At 42.9% G+C, this 16,146-nt stretch overlaps 1 protein-coding gene across 2 annotated transcripts in view; it reads right to left on the bottom strand.

Annotated features, from left to right (window-relative positions):
- LOC122558230 (chromodomain Y-like protein 2) overlaps positions 1 to 16,146 on the bottom strand; it is a 158,202-nt gene that overhangs the window by 70,995 nt on the left and 71,061 nt on the right. For both annotated transcript variants that reach the window (XM_043706574.2, XM_043706576.2), the window contains exons 2-3: positions 4,396 to 4,990; positions 3,865 to 4,079 (exon numbers count right to left, since the gene is read on the bottom strand). In XM_043706574.2, coding sequence (XP_043562509.2) covers positions 3,865 to 4,079; positions 4,396 to 4,990 — 810 coding nt within the window. The remainder of the gene's footprint in view (positions 1 to 3,864; positions 4,080 to 4,395; positions 4,991 to 16,146) is intronic.

Genomic DNA, 16,146 nt, shown 5'->3' with positions numbered 1-16,146 from the left:
TCCAAACCCTTCCTATTCATATACCCATCCAAAAGCCTCTTAAATGTTGCAATTGTACCAGCCTCCATCACATCCTCTGGCAGCTCATTCCATACACGTACCAACCTCTGTGTGAAAAAGTTGCCCCTTAGGTCTCTTTTATATCTTTCCCCTCTCACCCTAAACCTATGCCCTCTAGTTCTGGACTCCCCGACCCCCAGGGAAGAGACTTTGTCTATTTATCCTATCCATGCCTCTCATAATTTTGTAAACCTCTATAAGGTCATCCCTCAGCCTCCGACGCTCCAGGGAAAACAGCCCCAGCCTGTTCAGTCTCTCCCTGTAGCTCAGATCCTCCAACCCTGGCAACATCCTTGTAAATCTTTTCTGAACCCTTTCAAGTTTCACAATATCTTTCCGATAGGAAGGAGACCAGAACTGCACGCAATATTCCAACTGTGGCCTAACCAATGTCCTGTACAGCCGTAACATGACTTCCCAATCCTGTACTCAATACTCTGACCAATAAAGGAAAACATATCAAACACCTTCTTCACTATCCTATCTACCTGCGACTCCACTTTCAAGGAGCTAGGAAACTGCACTTCAAGGTCTCTTTGTTCAGCAACACTCCCTCTACAAGTTTGTGAAGCATGAAACCTCCTTAAAAATCTAATCTGTGTGATTAGAACTGATATTTGTATACACAGGTGTTTAAAGTAACAAAACGATTTAAAAAGGTCCCATACATAAGCTGCAAAAAACACCATACACAGAAAGGGAAAGGAGAGGAATTATACTAATAGAGTGTTCATGGAAAATGCTATGAATGGGAAGAATGCATTACACTTGATTTGTCCATTATGTTGTATATTTATGTGCCATCATAGTAAAAGAATGGAAATCAGAAGAAAAGACAGCATTTTAGGAAGTGTGCAGCATAGTGCAAATGCTCAGCTATTTTGCATAAGTGGAAAGTAAATTTAAATTTGTTTTGGAATTAATTGCTGAGATTTGACATGGCTGTGGCAAGGCTGACATCTGTTGTCAATCCTTCGCTGAGGTCTGGTGATCATGAAGGGTGCTATAAAAATACAAGTCTTTCTTTTCTCAAAACGTGCTTACATCCCATGAATGAAGGACACCTGTAAACATGGAACCATGGGGTTTTCAGCATCAAGCTGTTTTGCCAAGGTTTACAGCATGGAGACAAGCTCTTCCATCTAACATGTCAATGCTGCCTAGTTTTCACAACTAATCTTGTTCCATTTCCCTGTGTTTGGTCAATATCCCTCTAGACCTATCCTATCCATGTACCTGTTCAAACGTTTTTTAAATAAATTAAGTTGTACTCACCTCCACCACTACCTCTGGCAGCCTGTTCCAGACACTAACCACACTCTGCGTGAAAAAAATTGCTCCTCTGGACCTTTCTGTATCTCTCCCCACTCACCGAAAACCGATGCTTTCTAGTTTTGAACTCCCCTACCATGGGGAAAACTGTTAGGTATCTAACTTATCAATGCCGCTCATGATTTATAGAGCTCTAAGGCCACTCAGGAGAAAGTGAGGACTGCAGATGCTGGAGATCAGAGTCGAGAGTATGGTGCTGGAAAAGCACAGCAGGTCAGGCAGCATCCGAGGAGCAGGAGAATCGACATTTCGGGCATAAGCCCTTCATCAGGAATGAGGCTTGTGGGCCAAGGGGGTTGAGAGATAAATAGGAGGGGGTGGGGCTGGGGGGAAGGTAGCTGAGAATGCAATAGGTAGATGAAGGTGGTGGTGAGAGTGATAGGTCAGAGAGGAGGGTGGAGCAGATAGATGGGAATGGTGATGGATCGGTCAAGAGGGTGGTGCCGAGTTGGAGGCTTGGGACTGGGATAAGGTGGGGGGAGGGGAAATGAGGAAACTGGTGGAATCCACATTAATCCCATGTGGTTGCAAGGTTCTCATTTCCCCTAATTTCCCTTTCCTCCTAAGATAACCCGGCCATCCCAGGTATTAATTTCATAAGCACTCTCTGAAGTGTTTCAGATGTAGGATTGGTCTGAAAGGAATTTACAGCCACAAATTTTCAAATAACGGTCATCTTAATAACGACCAACTCAGTGCTTGGCCAGTGATGCCCACATCCTATGAGCAAATTTTCAAAGAATGGTTGTAAGATACTTCAAGAGATTCCTTGCAAATATGTGTTTCTGCGTTGGTTACAGCAGTCTTGTGTGTGCGCGCGTGCGTGTACGAGAGAGAGAGCACGAGAGAGAGAGAGAGAGAGAGAGAGAGAGAGAGAGAGAGAGAGAGAGAGAGAGAGAGAAAGCACAGCAGGTCAGGCAGCATCTGAAGAGCAGGACAGTCGATGTTTTGGGCATAAGCCCTTCTTCAGGCTGATTGCGGTTCATGCCCAGCCAACCCCCGAGGAAGACCAAATTAGGGTCAGCCAATTTTGACACACACAGCCTCTCAGAAAAATATGAGGCAGTTGAACGAGGGAAACAAAGAGCATTGCTATCAGCACATTTAGCATTTCAAAGAATGGAACATGGACCGACAGAACTGGGAATTACTTGGGAGGCAGGCGGGTGGAGGAGTGGGATTATAATTGGGATTTTGAAATTGACAGGGTTCAAGTTGAGGACTGGACCAGAACTGTTTGGTTCAACAGGAGGCATTAAATAGGGGTGGCAGTGACACAATGGGAATGTCAGTAGATTTCGCAATCCAGAACCCAAGGCTGATGTTCTGGGTATGTGGGTTCAAATCCTACCACAGCAGGTGGTGCAATTTGAATTTGGTAAAATTAAGAACAAAGAGCTGGCTTAATTGTGACCATTGTTATAAAAGCCCATTCTTCCCTTCAGGAAAGGAAATGTGCTGTGCTTGGCCAGTGGTGCCCTCATCCATTGAGTAAATTTTCAAAGACTAGGTGAAAACCTGTCCAGGATGAAAAGTGATAGATTTGGAAAAGAAGTAAGAAAACACTACATCACAGACAGGTTTTAAAGCTTTTGGAAAGCGTATGAAGAAATGCAAGTTGATTTGATCTCAGAATCACAGAATCGTTAAATTACAGCATTGTGCCCTGCATCGATTCTGTTCCCTACTGCCAATCTCCTGCCTTTTCCCCAAATCCCTTTTCGGTCAAACTGGACAGGTATGTTGAAGAGGAGCTCATCAACAGGTAAATGGAAGTTGAGAATATCCCACTACCTGGGTCCATAAAACAAACAGTAAATGCTAGGAAATGACTGGAGGAAAAAAAAACCCAAACTTTTCAGTGTTTGACTGCTGTGTTCAGATTTCGACATAGTGAAACTGTATTTAGTAAGACTTAATTTATTAGGTTAGATGCTGGCTCTCTGTACACATTCAAAAGGGCATTGGACTAGTTCCAGATTGGGACAGTAACCGCATCATATAAAAAAGTTCACGGTCTTTATAAATAACATGCATGTGATCTGCTGGACCAGTTTCAATCACTGGTGCTGGGCTGGGAAAGGAATGACTCTGAATATTGTCTTCTTCTATTGCTCCTGAATGTTTTCTCCCACCAGAAAACTGTGTGGGTGGGGAGGAAGAGAGTTTGAGAAGGAGCGAGAGGGGAGAACTCTTTACTTGTGATGCTCCTACTATCACGGTGTGGGACAACCTGATGGTAAGGGTAAAATCACCCCCTTGTTTATTAATTTACTCATTAACACAAAGATGGAAATCAATGAAGTTTATGTTAATTGTGTCTTTTATCTTAACTTATTCAAGCAGCATACTAATTTGTAGCATTGCGCAGGTCTCTACCCACCCACACCCCCCAACCCCTGCAAAACATAGATTTGATCACCCATCTATACAGTCATATACTAATTAAAAATAGTGTACTATGGGCCTTACCTCGGGTGTTAATGAATTGTTGTCTGAAGTTTGGCTAGAGAGCAATATATGTGTAAAACCATCTTGCTTCCTAACAACAATGTCCCTGAAACGATAGTTGCTTTCATTCTGTCGTACACTGCATCTGAGCCGTTTGTCAAATACATAGTCTTCCTTGTCTTCCACAAGCTTCCTCTTCACAGAACATGGCAGGTTAGCTTGTCCATTGGAAATCCCTATTGAAACAGAATGCGGTGAAATGTCAGTCTGCAAAATGAACAATTCCATTTAGTCAATGAACATTACTGTTAGCAAGCATGGAGCAATCTATTTTTAAAATTATCTCAAAGATGGAGGCATGTTTAACTGAACTGTTTGCAAGTTTGAGTCCTGCTGCTTGCAATAATTAAAAATGTTCATGCAATCTCCAAGTATGTGCACATCAGTGAACACTGTAGGATAAAGACCAGCGTTGCCCTGGGGGAAGGTGAGTGGGGGAGGGGAGAAGCTGAATGACTTGCTGACATTGTAACACCAATACTTATTACATACCTACTCCGTTTACCAAAGGAGAATCGGCAACTGATCCATCCTCTGCAAAGTCCTGCTCTCCCAGGTCCACATTCACTTCCTGTTGCCTTGAGGTATTGTCAAACTGTAATGCATTTTTGCCATGTCTAGCATCCCCATTCTGAAATGAGTTATCAGTCTTTCTGTAAGGCATAATCTGTACTCCACTCGCAGTTGTTCTGTAATGCACCGTTTTAGTAGCGATGATTTTCTTGGGTTCTCCAGATGTGTGCTTTCCATCCCTCCCTATTGTACCCCGCTTTTGTTTTTGATGTGCATTATTAGTCCGCTTTCTTCGTAATCCTCCACCCTTCCCCTTTGTGGATTCATAGGCTCTCAGTGGAGAAGTTCCATGATTGTCCCTTAAGACCTGTCTTGGGCTATTTCCCCGTTTCCCTGATTTAGTTCGCTTTTCTTTGGAAGCGTTGAGTCCATTAAACTCATCAATAAATTCTTCACAATGCAGGAGGTGATGTTCTGGCTCCCAAGTGTCTTCATTACTTCCATAACCTTTCCATCGTATAAGGTACTCCCATTTCCCTTTTTTATTTTTCCTTTTATCGACAATCTTCTCTACCTATTGGAGAGAAAAGGTGCTGTATCAGTTATTGCCATCATTTCACATCAACCCTGAAGAGCTTTGTGCAACCTTCCTTGTGTAACTTTCCATATTGCTTAGCTAAGCATTGACAATTAACCTTTATCAATCAGAGACAATAATTCACATAGAGATCTGTTCTCTCCTCTAGTAGTTTTCTCTACTATAGCATAAACAGATGTGCAGATGTGTGAGAGTATACACAAAGGGAAAAAAACACTTTTTCACAAGCAAGCTCTGAACCTTCCTTTTCACCACAAGGAAGATTCTTTCCAATCGGTTGGAAGACATCTGGAATCTGAAATGTCGAACCAAATCTAGCATTTCTCATTTTCATGGGGATGGGTTGTGGTTCAGGCATGTGTGGTTTATGGAGGGAGCTAGCTACATGGATGGCCACCTGCTTCAATTCAAATTGGACTTGGGAATCACAGCTATCTGAAAGCTGAAGTGTGGAGACTGGCACAGGACTGCTCTCAATGCATTCTGTTTGGACAGTTAGGGTACCTCCTTGGGAAAGGTAGGTCATCCTCAGGATATCATCTGAAGACAGCTTGAAGAGAGGGGTCAGGACTTCTTTGGGAGGGTAGGGTGTCAGGTATTCTTTGTGGTGGTGGTTGGGTAACTCAAATACCTTTTGGGATCATTAACTGTGCAGCAGATTATGAAGAAAAGGTGCATTAACACTGGAATTGCCGGCACTGTCAAGAAGTATCGACTCATTTTATAGATGTTTACAAAACTATGAGGGGTATAGATAAGGTGAATGGCAGTTATCTTTTCCCTAGGATGGAGGAATTCAACGAGGTAAAAACAATGACTGCAGATGCTGGAAACCAGATTCTGGATTAGTGGTGCTGGGGATGCCTGCCTTGAAGAAGTTTTCCTCCTCTCTCTACAAGAATCTCAGGGAGTCTCTCTCCCACTGCAACTCCCAGGTCATTCCCTCTGCCCTGAAGCTCTTCAATCATGTCCTGAAACAAACCCGCTACTACAGCCCTCACTACCAGACGCATGGAAGAAGAACGCCTCATCTTCCGCCTCGGAACACTTCAACCCCAGGGCATCAATGTGGACTTCAACAGCTTCCTCATTTCCCTTTCCCCCACCTCATCCTAGTTTCTAACCTACAGCTCAACACTGTCCCCTTGTCTTGTCCGGACTTGTCCGACCTGCCCAACTCCTTTTCCACCTATCCACTCCACCCTCTCCTCCCTGACCTATCACCTTCACCTCCTCCCCCACTGACCTATTGTACTCTATGCTACTCTGTCCCCACCCCCACCCTCCTCTAGCTTATCTCTCCACGCTTCAGGCTCTCTGCCTTTATTCCTGATGAAGGGCTTTTGCCCGAAACGTCGAGTTTGCCTGTCCTCGGATTTTGCCTGTCCTCGGATGCTGCCTGAATTGCTGTGCTCTTCCAGCACCACTAATCCAGAATGGAGGAATTCAAGACTAGGGGGCATATTTTTAAGGTGAGAGGAGAAAAGTATAATAAAAGATGAGCGGCAACTTTTTTTGTGTGAAATGATCTTCCAGAGGAAGTGGTGGATGCAGGTGCAGTTACAAAGTTGAAAAGTCATTTAGTTAAGTACATGAATAAGAAATGTTTCGATAGGCCAAGCGCAGGCAGGTGGGACTAGTTTAGCTTGGAATTATGGTTGGCATGGACTTATTGGACTGAAGGGTCTGCTTCCGTGTTGTGTGACTCTACAGCTCTAGGTGTTAAGAGATGTCAAGAGGTGTCCAGAAGTAGCAATAAGTATTTAAAGCAGTGTTAAAGTAGTTAAGCCCAGTCAAACTATGTGTTTTTTTTATGAATTGAGTGTTTTTCACAGTATGTGTCCTTTGCAATAAGGAAACAAAGTACTGGAAGTTTATTTTTCTCCAGTGTGGGTGGATATTTGTGAACACCAGTTGAGTTGACAAGGTAGGTGGAGGGAGAAAGAATGGTAGATGGAAGTAGGTGAAAGTAGGCACTAAGTTGGCAAAGGGGGTAGGAGTGGCCATGGAGATAGGTCGAGGAGCATGTGGTGTGAGGTGAGGGTGAGGTGTGTCGGGGAATGAGATGGAATCAAGCAGATATGAAGGTTGGAGGGCTGGAATTGGCCTGACTCCCACTCCAGGCAGATCCCCCAAACGGAGAGTGGGCAGTGCGGCCTGTCATTTTTGGAAGTCAGGTAGCCGGAAATTTTCCTGCCTCTGTGCGTCCAACCCAGGAACGACAAAAGGGACAAGAGTTTTTAACTCCAATTGTTCTAAAACATTTCAAGGGCGATGGAATCGCCAGATCTTTTGCTTTTCCTTAAATACCAATAATTTTTTTTTGCCTGCCGTGAGTATTCTTCAAACTCTATCCATACCTCCCTCTTTCGTTTCAATGGACTCTGACTTCCTGCAGAAATGTCATGGCACTATAGCCTTCCTTTCGATGGAAGTCCAAACCCAAACATGAACTTGAGCTCAAAAAACTAGCTCAGCTTCACTCAAAGGCTGAACTCAGAGTGGACAAAACCCTTCATGTACCGTTCACCTTCAAACTTTACTTCCTGCCCATGGCCCTCCTCAACATCGTACATCGCCTGCTGCAAACCACATTTTAGTCACTGACCTCCTCCCTTTCCACTTCAGGAGTAATGTCCTCACTAAGAATGTGGTCAGAACCGTAGGAGTTGAGGCAAACAGAGGAGGGGCAGCGAGATAACCACATTGGACAGAAAAAGAGACGGGAAAATATGTTACTGAGATAAGGTAAACAAAGGTGGGTAGGGGAAGCTCAGATGCAAAATAAACCCTGACGTGGCACTTGTTTACAGAGAGCAAAGGAGGTTTGCATTATATCGCGCCTTTCACGACCTCAGGATGTCCCAAAACACTGAAGACACTCCATGAAGAGAAGGTGCACCAGTGAAGTGGCTCTTTGGCAGTGGAGACAAGGGTACACTATGCAGAGTTTTGTCACTGTAGAAAGACGTGCACCCTCAATCCAACTCAATGATCCACCCAACTGTAATCAGACAAGTCTAAATACGAGAACAATGCTACATTCCTCAATTTTATAGTGGATCACCTTAATAAGCACAAATCTAAACAAAGAAAACAAAGCAGTAGATCCAAACCCTTATGTGTCTACAATGGATTCCAGTTTGTTCAGTGAACATCTCAATAAAAGATTCAAAAGGCAGGCCAACTATTTTAACTCTGCCTTCAGGGTGTCACTGTTGCCCTGACTCAGTTTGATCGGTACAATTGCTGGTGGGACAGGAATGACTGCGGGCATGGGATCAAAACGATATTTCCAGAGGGTGACACTGAATCCCATTGGCTCCAGAACCCAAAGTGGTTTTCAATGGAAGGGCAGGAGGAATGGGAAATCCATTCCCTTTGAATTAACTTCCATAAAACCTCTTGAGGAGTTTGCTAAAGGGCTAGATGCTTTTGAAGCTTCTGAATCTAAGCAGTCTACTGCGTATTGGTACGCTGTGGGGTTCAAAGCAAGCATAAGTTAAAGACTTATTTTTAATCATACTGCATCATTGTGTCAGGTTCTGTGCTTTGACACTCATTTGTTGATTTGGCCATTTCTGGTAGTGCATGGAGACTGCTGTCTTCTTTGATTGTCTTCCTTCTCCCTGCAAGACAACAACAGACCCCAGCATGGCTTGCCACTCAAGCACTGCAGTTAGCTCCCAGGTTCTGGTAAATCTCAGTGCTCCGCTACCATCTTGGAAGGTCTTGCCACTTGTTGAGGGCACTCAACACTTCTTGACAGCTCGTCAATTTGGCAAGTTCCAAGGGATTCGGACCATTTCTGCACAATTGCCTGCAGTTAACAAACTCAAAGGGCATCAGATTGGCCATGCCTCTTCCTCCGCACCCTGAAAAGATCTCTCACTCACATCCCCTAAGGGATACCTAAATATCCAGCCTCATGCAAGGAACCTCAATCCCCACCAAAAGGTCATTTAGATTTGAAGATTGCACAGTATGAGTGATAAATCTGCATATGGAATTAGGTTGTGGAGATTATCCAGATCACAAAATGAAATTCAAGCCTATGGTGCTTAAACAAAATACAAATAAATGAGGTTTCTTTAATGCATAGCCATGAGGTCCAGGAGCTAATATTCACATATGAGAGCAAGAAATGTTTTCTCAGTACACATATCTGTCAGGACAAAGTTAGCAACAAGTTGTCAAATCATAAAATCTAATAAACTAACTTGGTTTGAAGATGACCTAGTCGAGGTTTTCAAGATCACATGAGATTTTGATACCAAGTAGATCAAAGTTCACGTTGATGAGTGAGTCATTAACTAGAGATTCACCTAACCTGCAGATGTTTGGACTGTAGGAGGAAACTAGAACACTAGGTCCCTGGTGTTATGAGATAGCAGTGTGAATCACTGAGCCACCATTTTTTCTGAAGATGAAGATGAAAGCTTCTGCAAATCAATAATTTTTTGAATAGGAAGACTCTTGAGGATGAGGAATGTACAGGGTGATGGATAAAAGATAGGAACATGGGATAAAGTACAACGGTTCTTTCACAGAGCCAGCAAATGGATGGCAGGCTGAATATACGAAACAGAAGATAATATACAGGAGCACAAATAGGCCATTTGGCCCCTTGAAACTGCTCTGCTATTCAAAAGGATCATGGCTAATTTGCACCAAGTCTCAATTCCTGATTTTTTGCCAGCTTGTGCTAACTCCCAACTCCCTACCTCCTCTTGAAATACTTTCAGTGATCTTGCCTCCGCACCTTGCCTTAAAAGAAAAAAAAACCGCAGTTGTTGCAAGGAAGATTCAATCTTGCCCTTCAAAAGGAAATTAGGTGAACACCATGAGAGGAAAAAAAATTGCAGGGCAACAACGAAAGGCCAGGGGGTTGGGATTGTCTGTGCTGCCCTTGCACAGATGCTACACAGCTGTAACACGCCAATAATTTATCTGTGAACTGAAGAGAGAAATGACAGGGGCGAGGGTGACACTAGGCACATGGACACACAAGATGTCCGCTGAGCCATCAGTTGGCCAACTCGACACACAAGATAGCCACCAGATCACATTATGGAGAGAAACAGCAGATATAGACATTGCCTGGGGCAACCAGAATGCCAGCACAATGCACTCACAACTCATTTGATTCATTTAAGGTGGGTGGGGGAGATAATACACATGAGTAATGAACACTGCCTGCCGAAGTGTTTGGGTCTAGCCAACACCTCTTATAGAAATGCTAACAGCTTGATACAGACTCAGTACGAAATGCTAATAGCCAGGGCTACAGTAATTGTCCTTCTCAGGAAGAGCAATTAGCGCCCATAACTACAGCAATGGATTTCCGTGCAGACATTGAAGCTGACAATGTCTACACTGAAACTGACAGTGACCATGCAGAAATTAACAAAGGCTGCGCTGAAACAGACAAAGCCTATCAAAACTATCACCAATTCTGCAATAATTGCCATAAACATACCATGTTACAAAGACAATAATCTCATCACTGACCTAATGTATCACAAGATGTACAAAAGTGTATTGACATGTGCTCCGGGTCGAGAGAAGACTCACAGCTGACCACTGTGCTGTTGGTATCTTTCTCTCCCTAGAGCTCCAGTATTTCCTTGTGCAGTAAACTCTGTCAGTGAACCTGATTCTGACTCTGAGAATGGTGTTTTTCCCCACAACAGAACCACACTGTAACAAATTTATCACTGAGGGATAGAATATGAATTAAATAAAGACCTTTCACAGTTTATGTGAGAATAACAAAGGCCACTGATTTTCAGTTTTCGTATAAAAATAGACAATTGCAGAATTCAATTCCTTAAAATACGGGCCATGTAATATAAAATTATCATTTATTCAGTCAGTGGTCTTGACAATATAGTGAATGATCCAAAACAAAGACAGAAGTTGCTGGAAAAGCTTAGCAGGTCTGGCAAGATCTGTGAACAGGAATCAGAGTTAATGTTTTGGGTTCGGTGACCATTCCTTAGAATGATCCAGTTTCTAGGCGGCACGGTGGCTCAGTGGTTAGCACTGCTGCCTCACAGTGCTAGGGACCCGTTGTTCAATTCCAGCCTCGGGTAACTGTCTATGTGAAGTCTGCACATTCTCCAGGTGTCTGTGTGGGTTTCCTCTGGGTGCTCTGGTTTCCCCCCACAATCCAAAGATGTGCAGGTTAGGTGAATTGGCCATGCTTAAATTGCCCATACTGTTGAGAGATGTGTAGGTTAAGTGCATTAGTCAGGGGTTAATGTAGAATAATAGGGCAGGGGAATGTGTCTGGGTAAGTTACTCTTCGGGGGGTCAGTGTGGACTTGTTGGGCTGAAGGGCCTGTTTCCACACTCTTATGATTCTATGTGTAAGGAGGCTACAAGGTGCTATAATTTTGTAAGAGATTCCTCAAAACACAAATCCTAATCTTTTCCTTCCCCTTTCAGGGTCCAAAGGATGTTACAGCACAGGGAGAAGGCCATTTGGCCTATCATGACTAGCAACCACACTCCCCTCTTTTCCCACAGCCTTGCATTTTTCATTTCAGTATTTTACATGTTTCAATGAGATATATGACTCTGTTACTTATAATTCTCCTCACAAGTGCACTTGGACCAATAACCAAGATTTAATTAACATTATCTATTTACTACTGCTGAGGTTATTTCAAAAGCTGGTAGAACACAACAAATTAAATGATAAACAGATATCCAAGCTCACCCCAAAACTGATTCCACACAAGGGCAATTATAAATTGTTCCTGTATTTATTCATGAACACTACTTCCTCCTTACCTTAAGTAGATCATTTGGTGAAATGGAAATTATATGGCCTGCACTGCAAGAGGAATAAGATCAGCTACAACTTATGGCTGATCTGATACTAAACAATACAATTAGTGACAGGTTAGAATCTGTTGTTACATAGTTTATTCATCCAAGTGTTAAACTGCATTTAAATTGTTTTGAGTTGTCACTTAATCTGTTGAATCCTAAGAATACAGGATAGATAGCAAGCATAAGCTCGCTGATTCCAAAAGCATGTGCACCATTTCCCAAAGTCATAAAACGATTCTATATGCTCAGCAGCCAACCCAAGGTAAAAAAAGGTGCAGCATTTACATAGTGCCTTTAGCAATCTCAAAAGTTATTCACAGTCAACAACCAAATTAAGCACAGTAAGATCCCATAAACCACAGAGATTAATTAACTTATCTGTTTTTGGTTTTGGCAAAAATGTTGGTCAGAAAGCATGTTCCCTCACAGTTTGCAACCTATTACCAGTCTCTCCATCGCAAACATTCCCAAACTTTTATTGTATACATTGCATGATCCTGTTGGAGTCAAAAAAGATACTGATGCCTACTATATATTTTTACACTACAGCATGAAACAAATGTCAGCTAGCTATATATACTTTGATACATTCAATTCCCTTTTAAAAAGAGCTATAGTTTTGCTACACCATTGCTTCTGCTAAGATATTCTAGACCTTAAAAATATTGAGTTAAAAAAATCTCCTAACTACTCGCTTCTTTTGATGTAAACTTGAAACAATTTGTTTCCTAGTTGTTGAGTAACCAACACATGTAAGCAAAGATGTATTTATGATTAGTATTAGACAAGTTAGACAGACGTCATGATGGACATGTAAGTTACAGTGTTGTGAAACTAGCTTTCCCATACAAGATGAGGTGGAACATGATAGAAAGGTATAGGTAAAAACAATGACTGCAGATGCTGGAAACCAGATTCTGGATTAGAGTGGTGCTGGAAAAGCACAGCAGTTCAGGCAGCATCCGAGGAGCAGGACTAGAACTGAAATTCATTCAAGTCAATATCAACTTTTACTTCCATTTTGAAAGGTCACTCTGGACATTAGTGGACATGAAAGCATCAAAGGAAGAGTATCGTTGCCCCATGGACCAGAACTGGTACCATTCTGTTCCTGAAAGATCTTTCTGCCTCTCCTTGCTCACTGTAACTATGACATGCACTGAAAGGACAGAAGATAAGCACTATTTAAAAATATCACTGCCTTGCAAGATCTGACTAGGAGGACAGGCTAGTTATGCCTGTGTAGTCACATAATGTGGAGATGCCGGTGTTGGACTGGCGCGAACAAAGTCAGACGTGACACGACAGCTGGTTACAGACCAGCTCATTTGAAATCACAAGCTTTCGGAGCACTGCCCCTTCGTCAATGAAGTAGCAGTGCTCTGAAAGTTTGTGATTTCAGATAAACTTGTTGGACTATAACCTGGTGTCATTTTACTTCTGACTTTGTGCAGTCACGGCAAAAGGGTTTGATAGATAACAGTCTATCAGAGAGAAAGGAAGGGGTCCAGGTACCAGAAGCATTAATTTCGGTCAGCCAAGGTGTCTCTTGTGTCTCTGCAACCGAGGACTTGGGTTCTGGTGCTACTTATCCATCACATGATGCTGGATGACCAGATTGAGAGAAACTTGAGGTCTCATTGCTGCTCCTAATGTAGATCGAGGTACATACCCAGGCAGTGCCCAGCATCAGTAGCACTAGTGAAGTACTGGCCTCTTTCCTACGCCAATGCCACATTCAACCATTCCTGCCTCAGGTCTGGGGAAAATATTCAAGGAATGGTAATCTAACCATCCCTGTATACCACCACTTGGGACAGACAGGCCAAGAGAGGTCAACACAAATCACCATGGTAACATTCGTAAAGAGACAGGCAGCTAAGCCATAACCACAAGGCCGGTGGATATGAAAAAAATGGTAGAATGCCTGCTGCTTTCACCTCAACAGTAGTGAAACCTTGATCCCTTCGTCAAAATAACACTGAGGGTTATATTCTAGTAATATTACCGAGGATATTAATAATAGTAATATTACTAATGTTAACCTTATGGGTAACTCTGAAAATTACTTCATCTTCAAAACTGGTCCATTAGAGATGTTTATTTCTTCAAGAACAAAACGAGCATGGCCACACTATGAACAACTGATGGAGAAAAAAAGCTCAGAAGGATTTGGTGGTCAAATCACAAAAAGCTAGCATCCAAGTTCAGCATAATAGGGAAGGTGAATGGAATGTTGGACTTTATTTCAAAAGGGAATGGAGTCTAAAAATAGGGGAGTCTTGCTATTTTTAGACTGCTTTGACTTTTGAAATAAAGGCCAACTAAACTATACAAGGCACGACTGAGACCATACCTAGAATACTGTGAACAGTTCCAGTTGCCTCATTAAAGGGGAGCCATATTAGCTTTGGAGGCAATCCAGAGAAGGCTAACAAGGTTGGTCCCTAGTATGAAGGGACTGTTTTCTGAGGAGTGGTTCAGTAGGTTTGGCCTGTACTTACTCCAGCTTAGAAGAATGAAAGGTGATCTTATTGAAACATTTAAGATTCTTAGGGGATTTGACAGGGTAGATGCTGAGAGATCCGCTTGTGGGAGAGGCTAGGACCAAGACTGTAATCTCCAAATAAAAGGTGGTCCATTGAATACTGAGTTAAGGAGGAATTTCTTCTCTGAGGGTAGTGAATCTGAGAAATTCTTTACTGCAGAAGGCTATAGACGCTGAGTCATTAAGTATATTCAAGGTTGAGGTAGACATTTTTAATCAGTAAGGGAAGCACAGGTTATGGGGAATAAGGCAGGAAAGTGGAGCTAAGGATTCTCAGATCAGCCATGATCACACTGAATGGCAGAGCAGACTCAATGGGTTGGATGAGGTAAAAACAATGACTGCAGATGCTGGAAACCAGATTCTGGATCAGTGGTGCTGGAAGAGCACAGCAATTCAGGCAGCATCCGACGAGCAGCAAAATCGACGTTTCGGGCAAAAGCCCTTCATCAGGATGGGTTGGATGGTCTATTTCTAGAATCAAAAAATCCTTGCAGTGTAGAAACAGGCCAACAAGTCCACATTGACCCTCCAAAGAGTAACCCACCCAGACCTATTCCCCTACCCTATTACTCAACATTTCCCCCTGACTAATGCACCTAACCTACACATCCATGAACACTATGGACAAATTAGCATGACCAATTCAGCAAACCTGCACATCTTTGGACTGTGGAAGGAAACTGGAGCACCCAGAGGGAACACACACAGACCAGGGAAGAATGTGCAAACTCCACACAGACAGTCACCTGAGGCTGGAATTGAAGCCAGGACCCTGGTCTTGTGAGGCAGCAGTGCTAACCAATGAGACACTGTTCCTTATGGTCTGTTTGTGAAACCTTACTATATGCAAATTTGATGCTACAAAACAGGAAGACACTTCAAACACAATCAATTGAATGTGAAGTACTTTGAATATAAGATCCTAGTACCCTGACCCTTTGTCCCAACTGTGTTGAACTTCTACATGAACTGACCCTTCCTGCTCCACCCAAATATCTCTCAATTACACTAGTGAGCAAAGATACATCAATCCGAGCCCTGAATTACCACCGCCCACTGGGACACTGAACGTCAAGCACCCACAATCCTCTGAGAAACAATTTCTCATCATCTCATTCCTAAAACGTAAGAGAAATGACTCCTAGTTCACGACTTAGACAGGCAAAGAGAGTGGACAGATGGAACACAGTATGGAAAACGTGTGAGATTATGCACTTCGGCGGGAAGAATAGAGGTGTAGACTACTTTCTAAATGGGGAAAGGCTTCGGAAATCTGAAGCACAATGGGGTTTAGGAGTCCTAATTGAGGATTCATTTAATGTTAACATGCAGGTTCAGTTGGCAATTAGGAAGCTAATGCAATGCTTGCATTCATTTCAAGAGGCGAGAATTCGAGAACAATGATTTATTGCTGAAACTGCATAAGACTCTCGTCACATCACATTTGGAATATTGTGAGCAGTTTTGGGCCTGCATCTCAATATGTGGATGTGGAGGGGGTCCAGAGGAAGTTAACAAAAATTATCTCAGCTAGTATATGAGGAGCGGTTGAGGACTCTTGAGTCTGTACTAAATGGAGTTTCAAAGAATGCGGGGGTGATCTGATTGAAACTTACAGAACACTGAGAGGCCTGTATAAAGTGGAGAAGATGTTTACACTAGTCGGAGAGACTGGGACCTGAGGGCACAGCCTCAGGGTGAAGGGATGACCCTTTCAAACTGAGATGAGCAGGAATTTCTT

The sequence above is a fragment of the Chiloscyllium plagiosum genome, unplaced genomic scaffold (assembly GCF_037043375.1).
Source record: "Chiloscyllium plagiosum isolate Xiang-an unplaced genomic scaffold, Cpla_swu_hap1 HiC_scaffold_17, whole genome shotgun sequence".
Classification (NCBI taxonomy): Eukaryota; Metazoa; Chordata; class Chondrichthyes; order Orectolobiformes; family Hemiscylliidae; genus Chiloscyllium; species Chiloscyllium plagiosum.
This window is presented reverse-complemented; position numbering and strand designations above follow the sequence as displayed.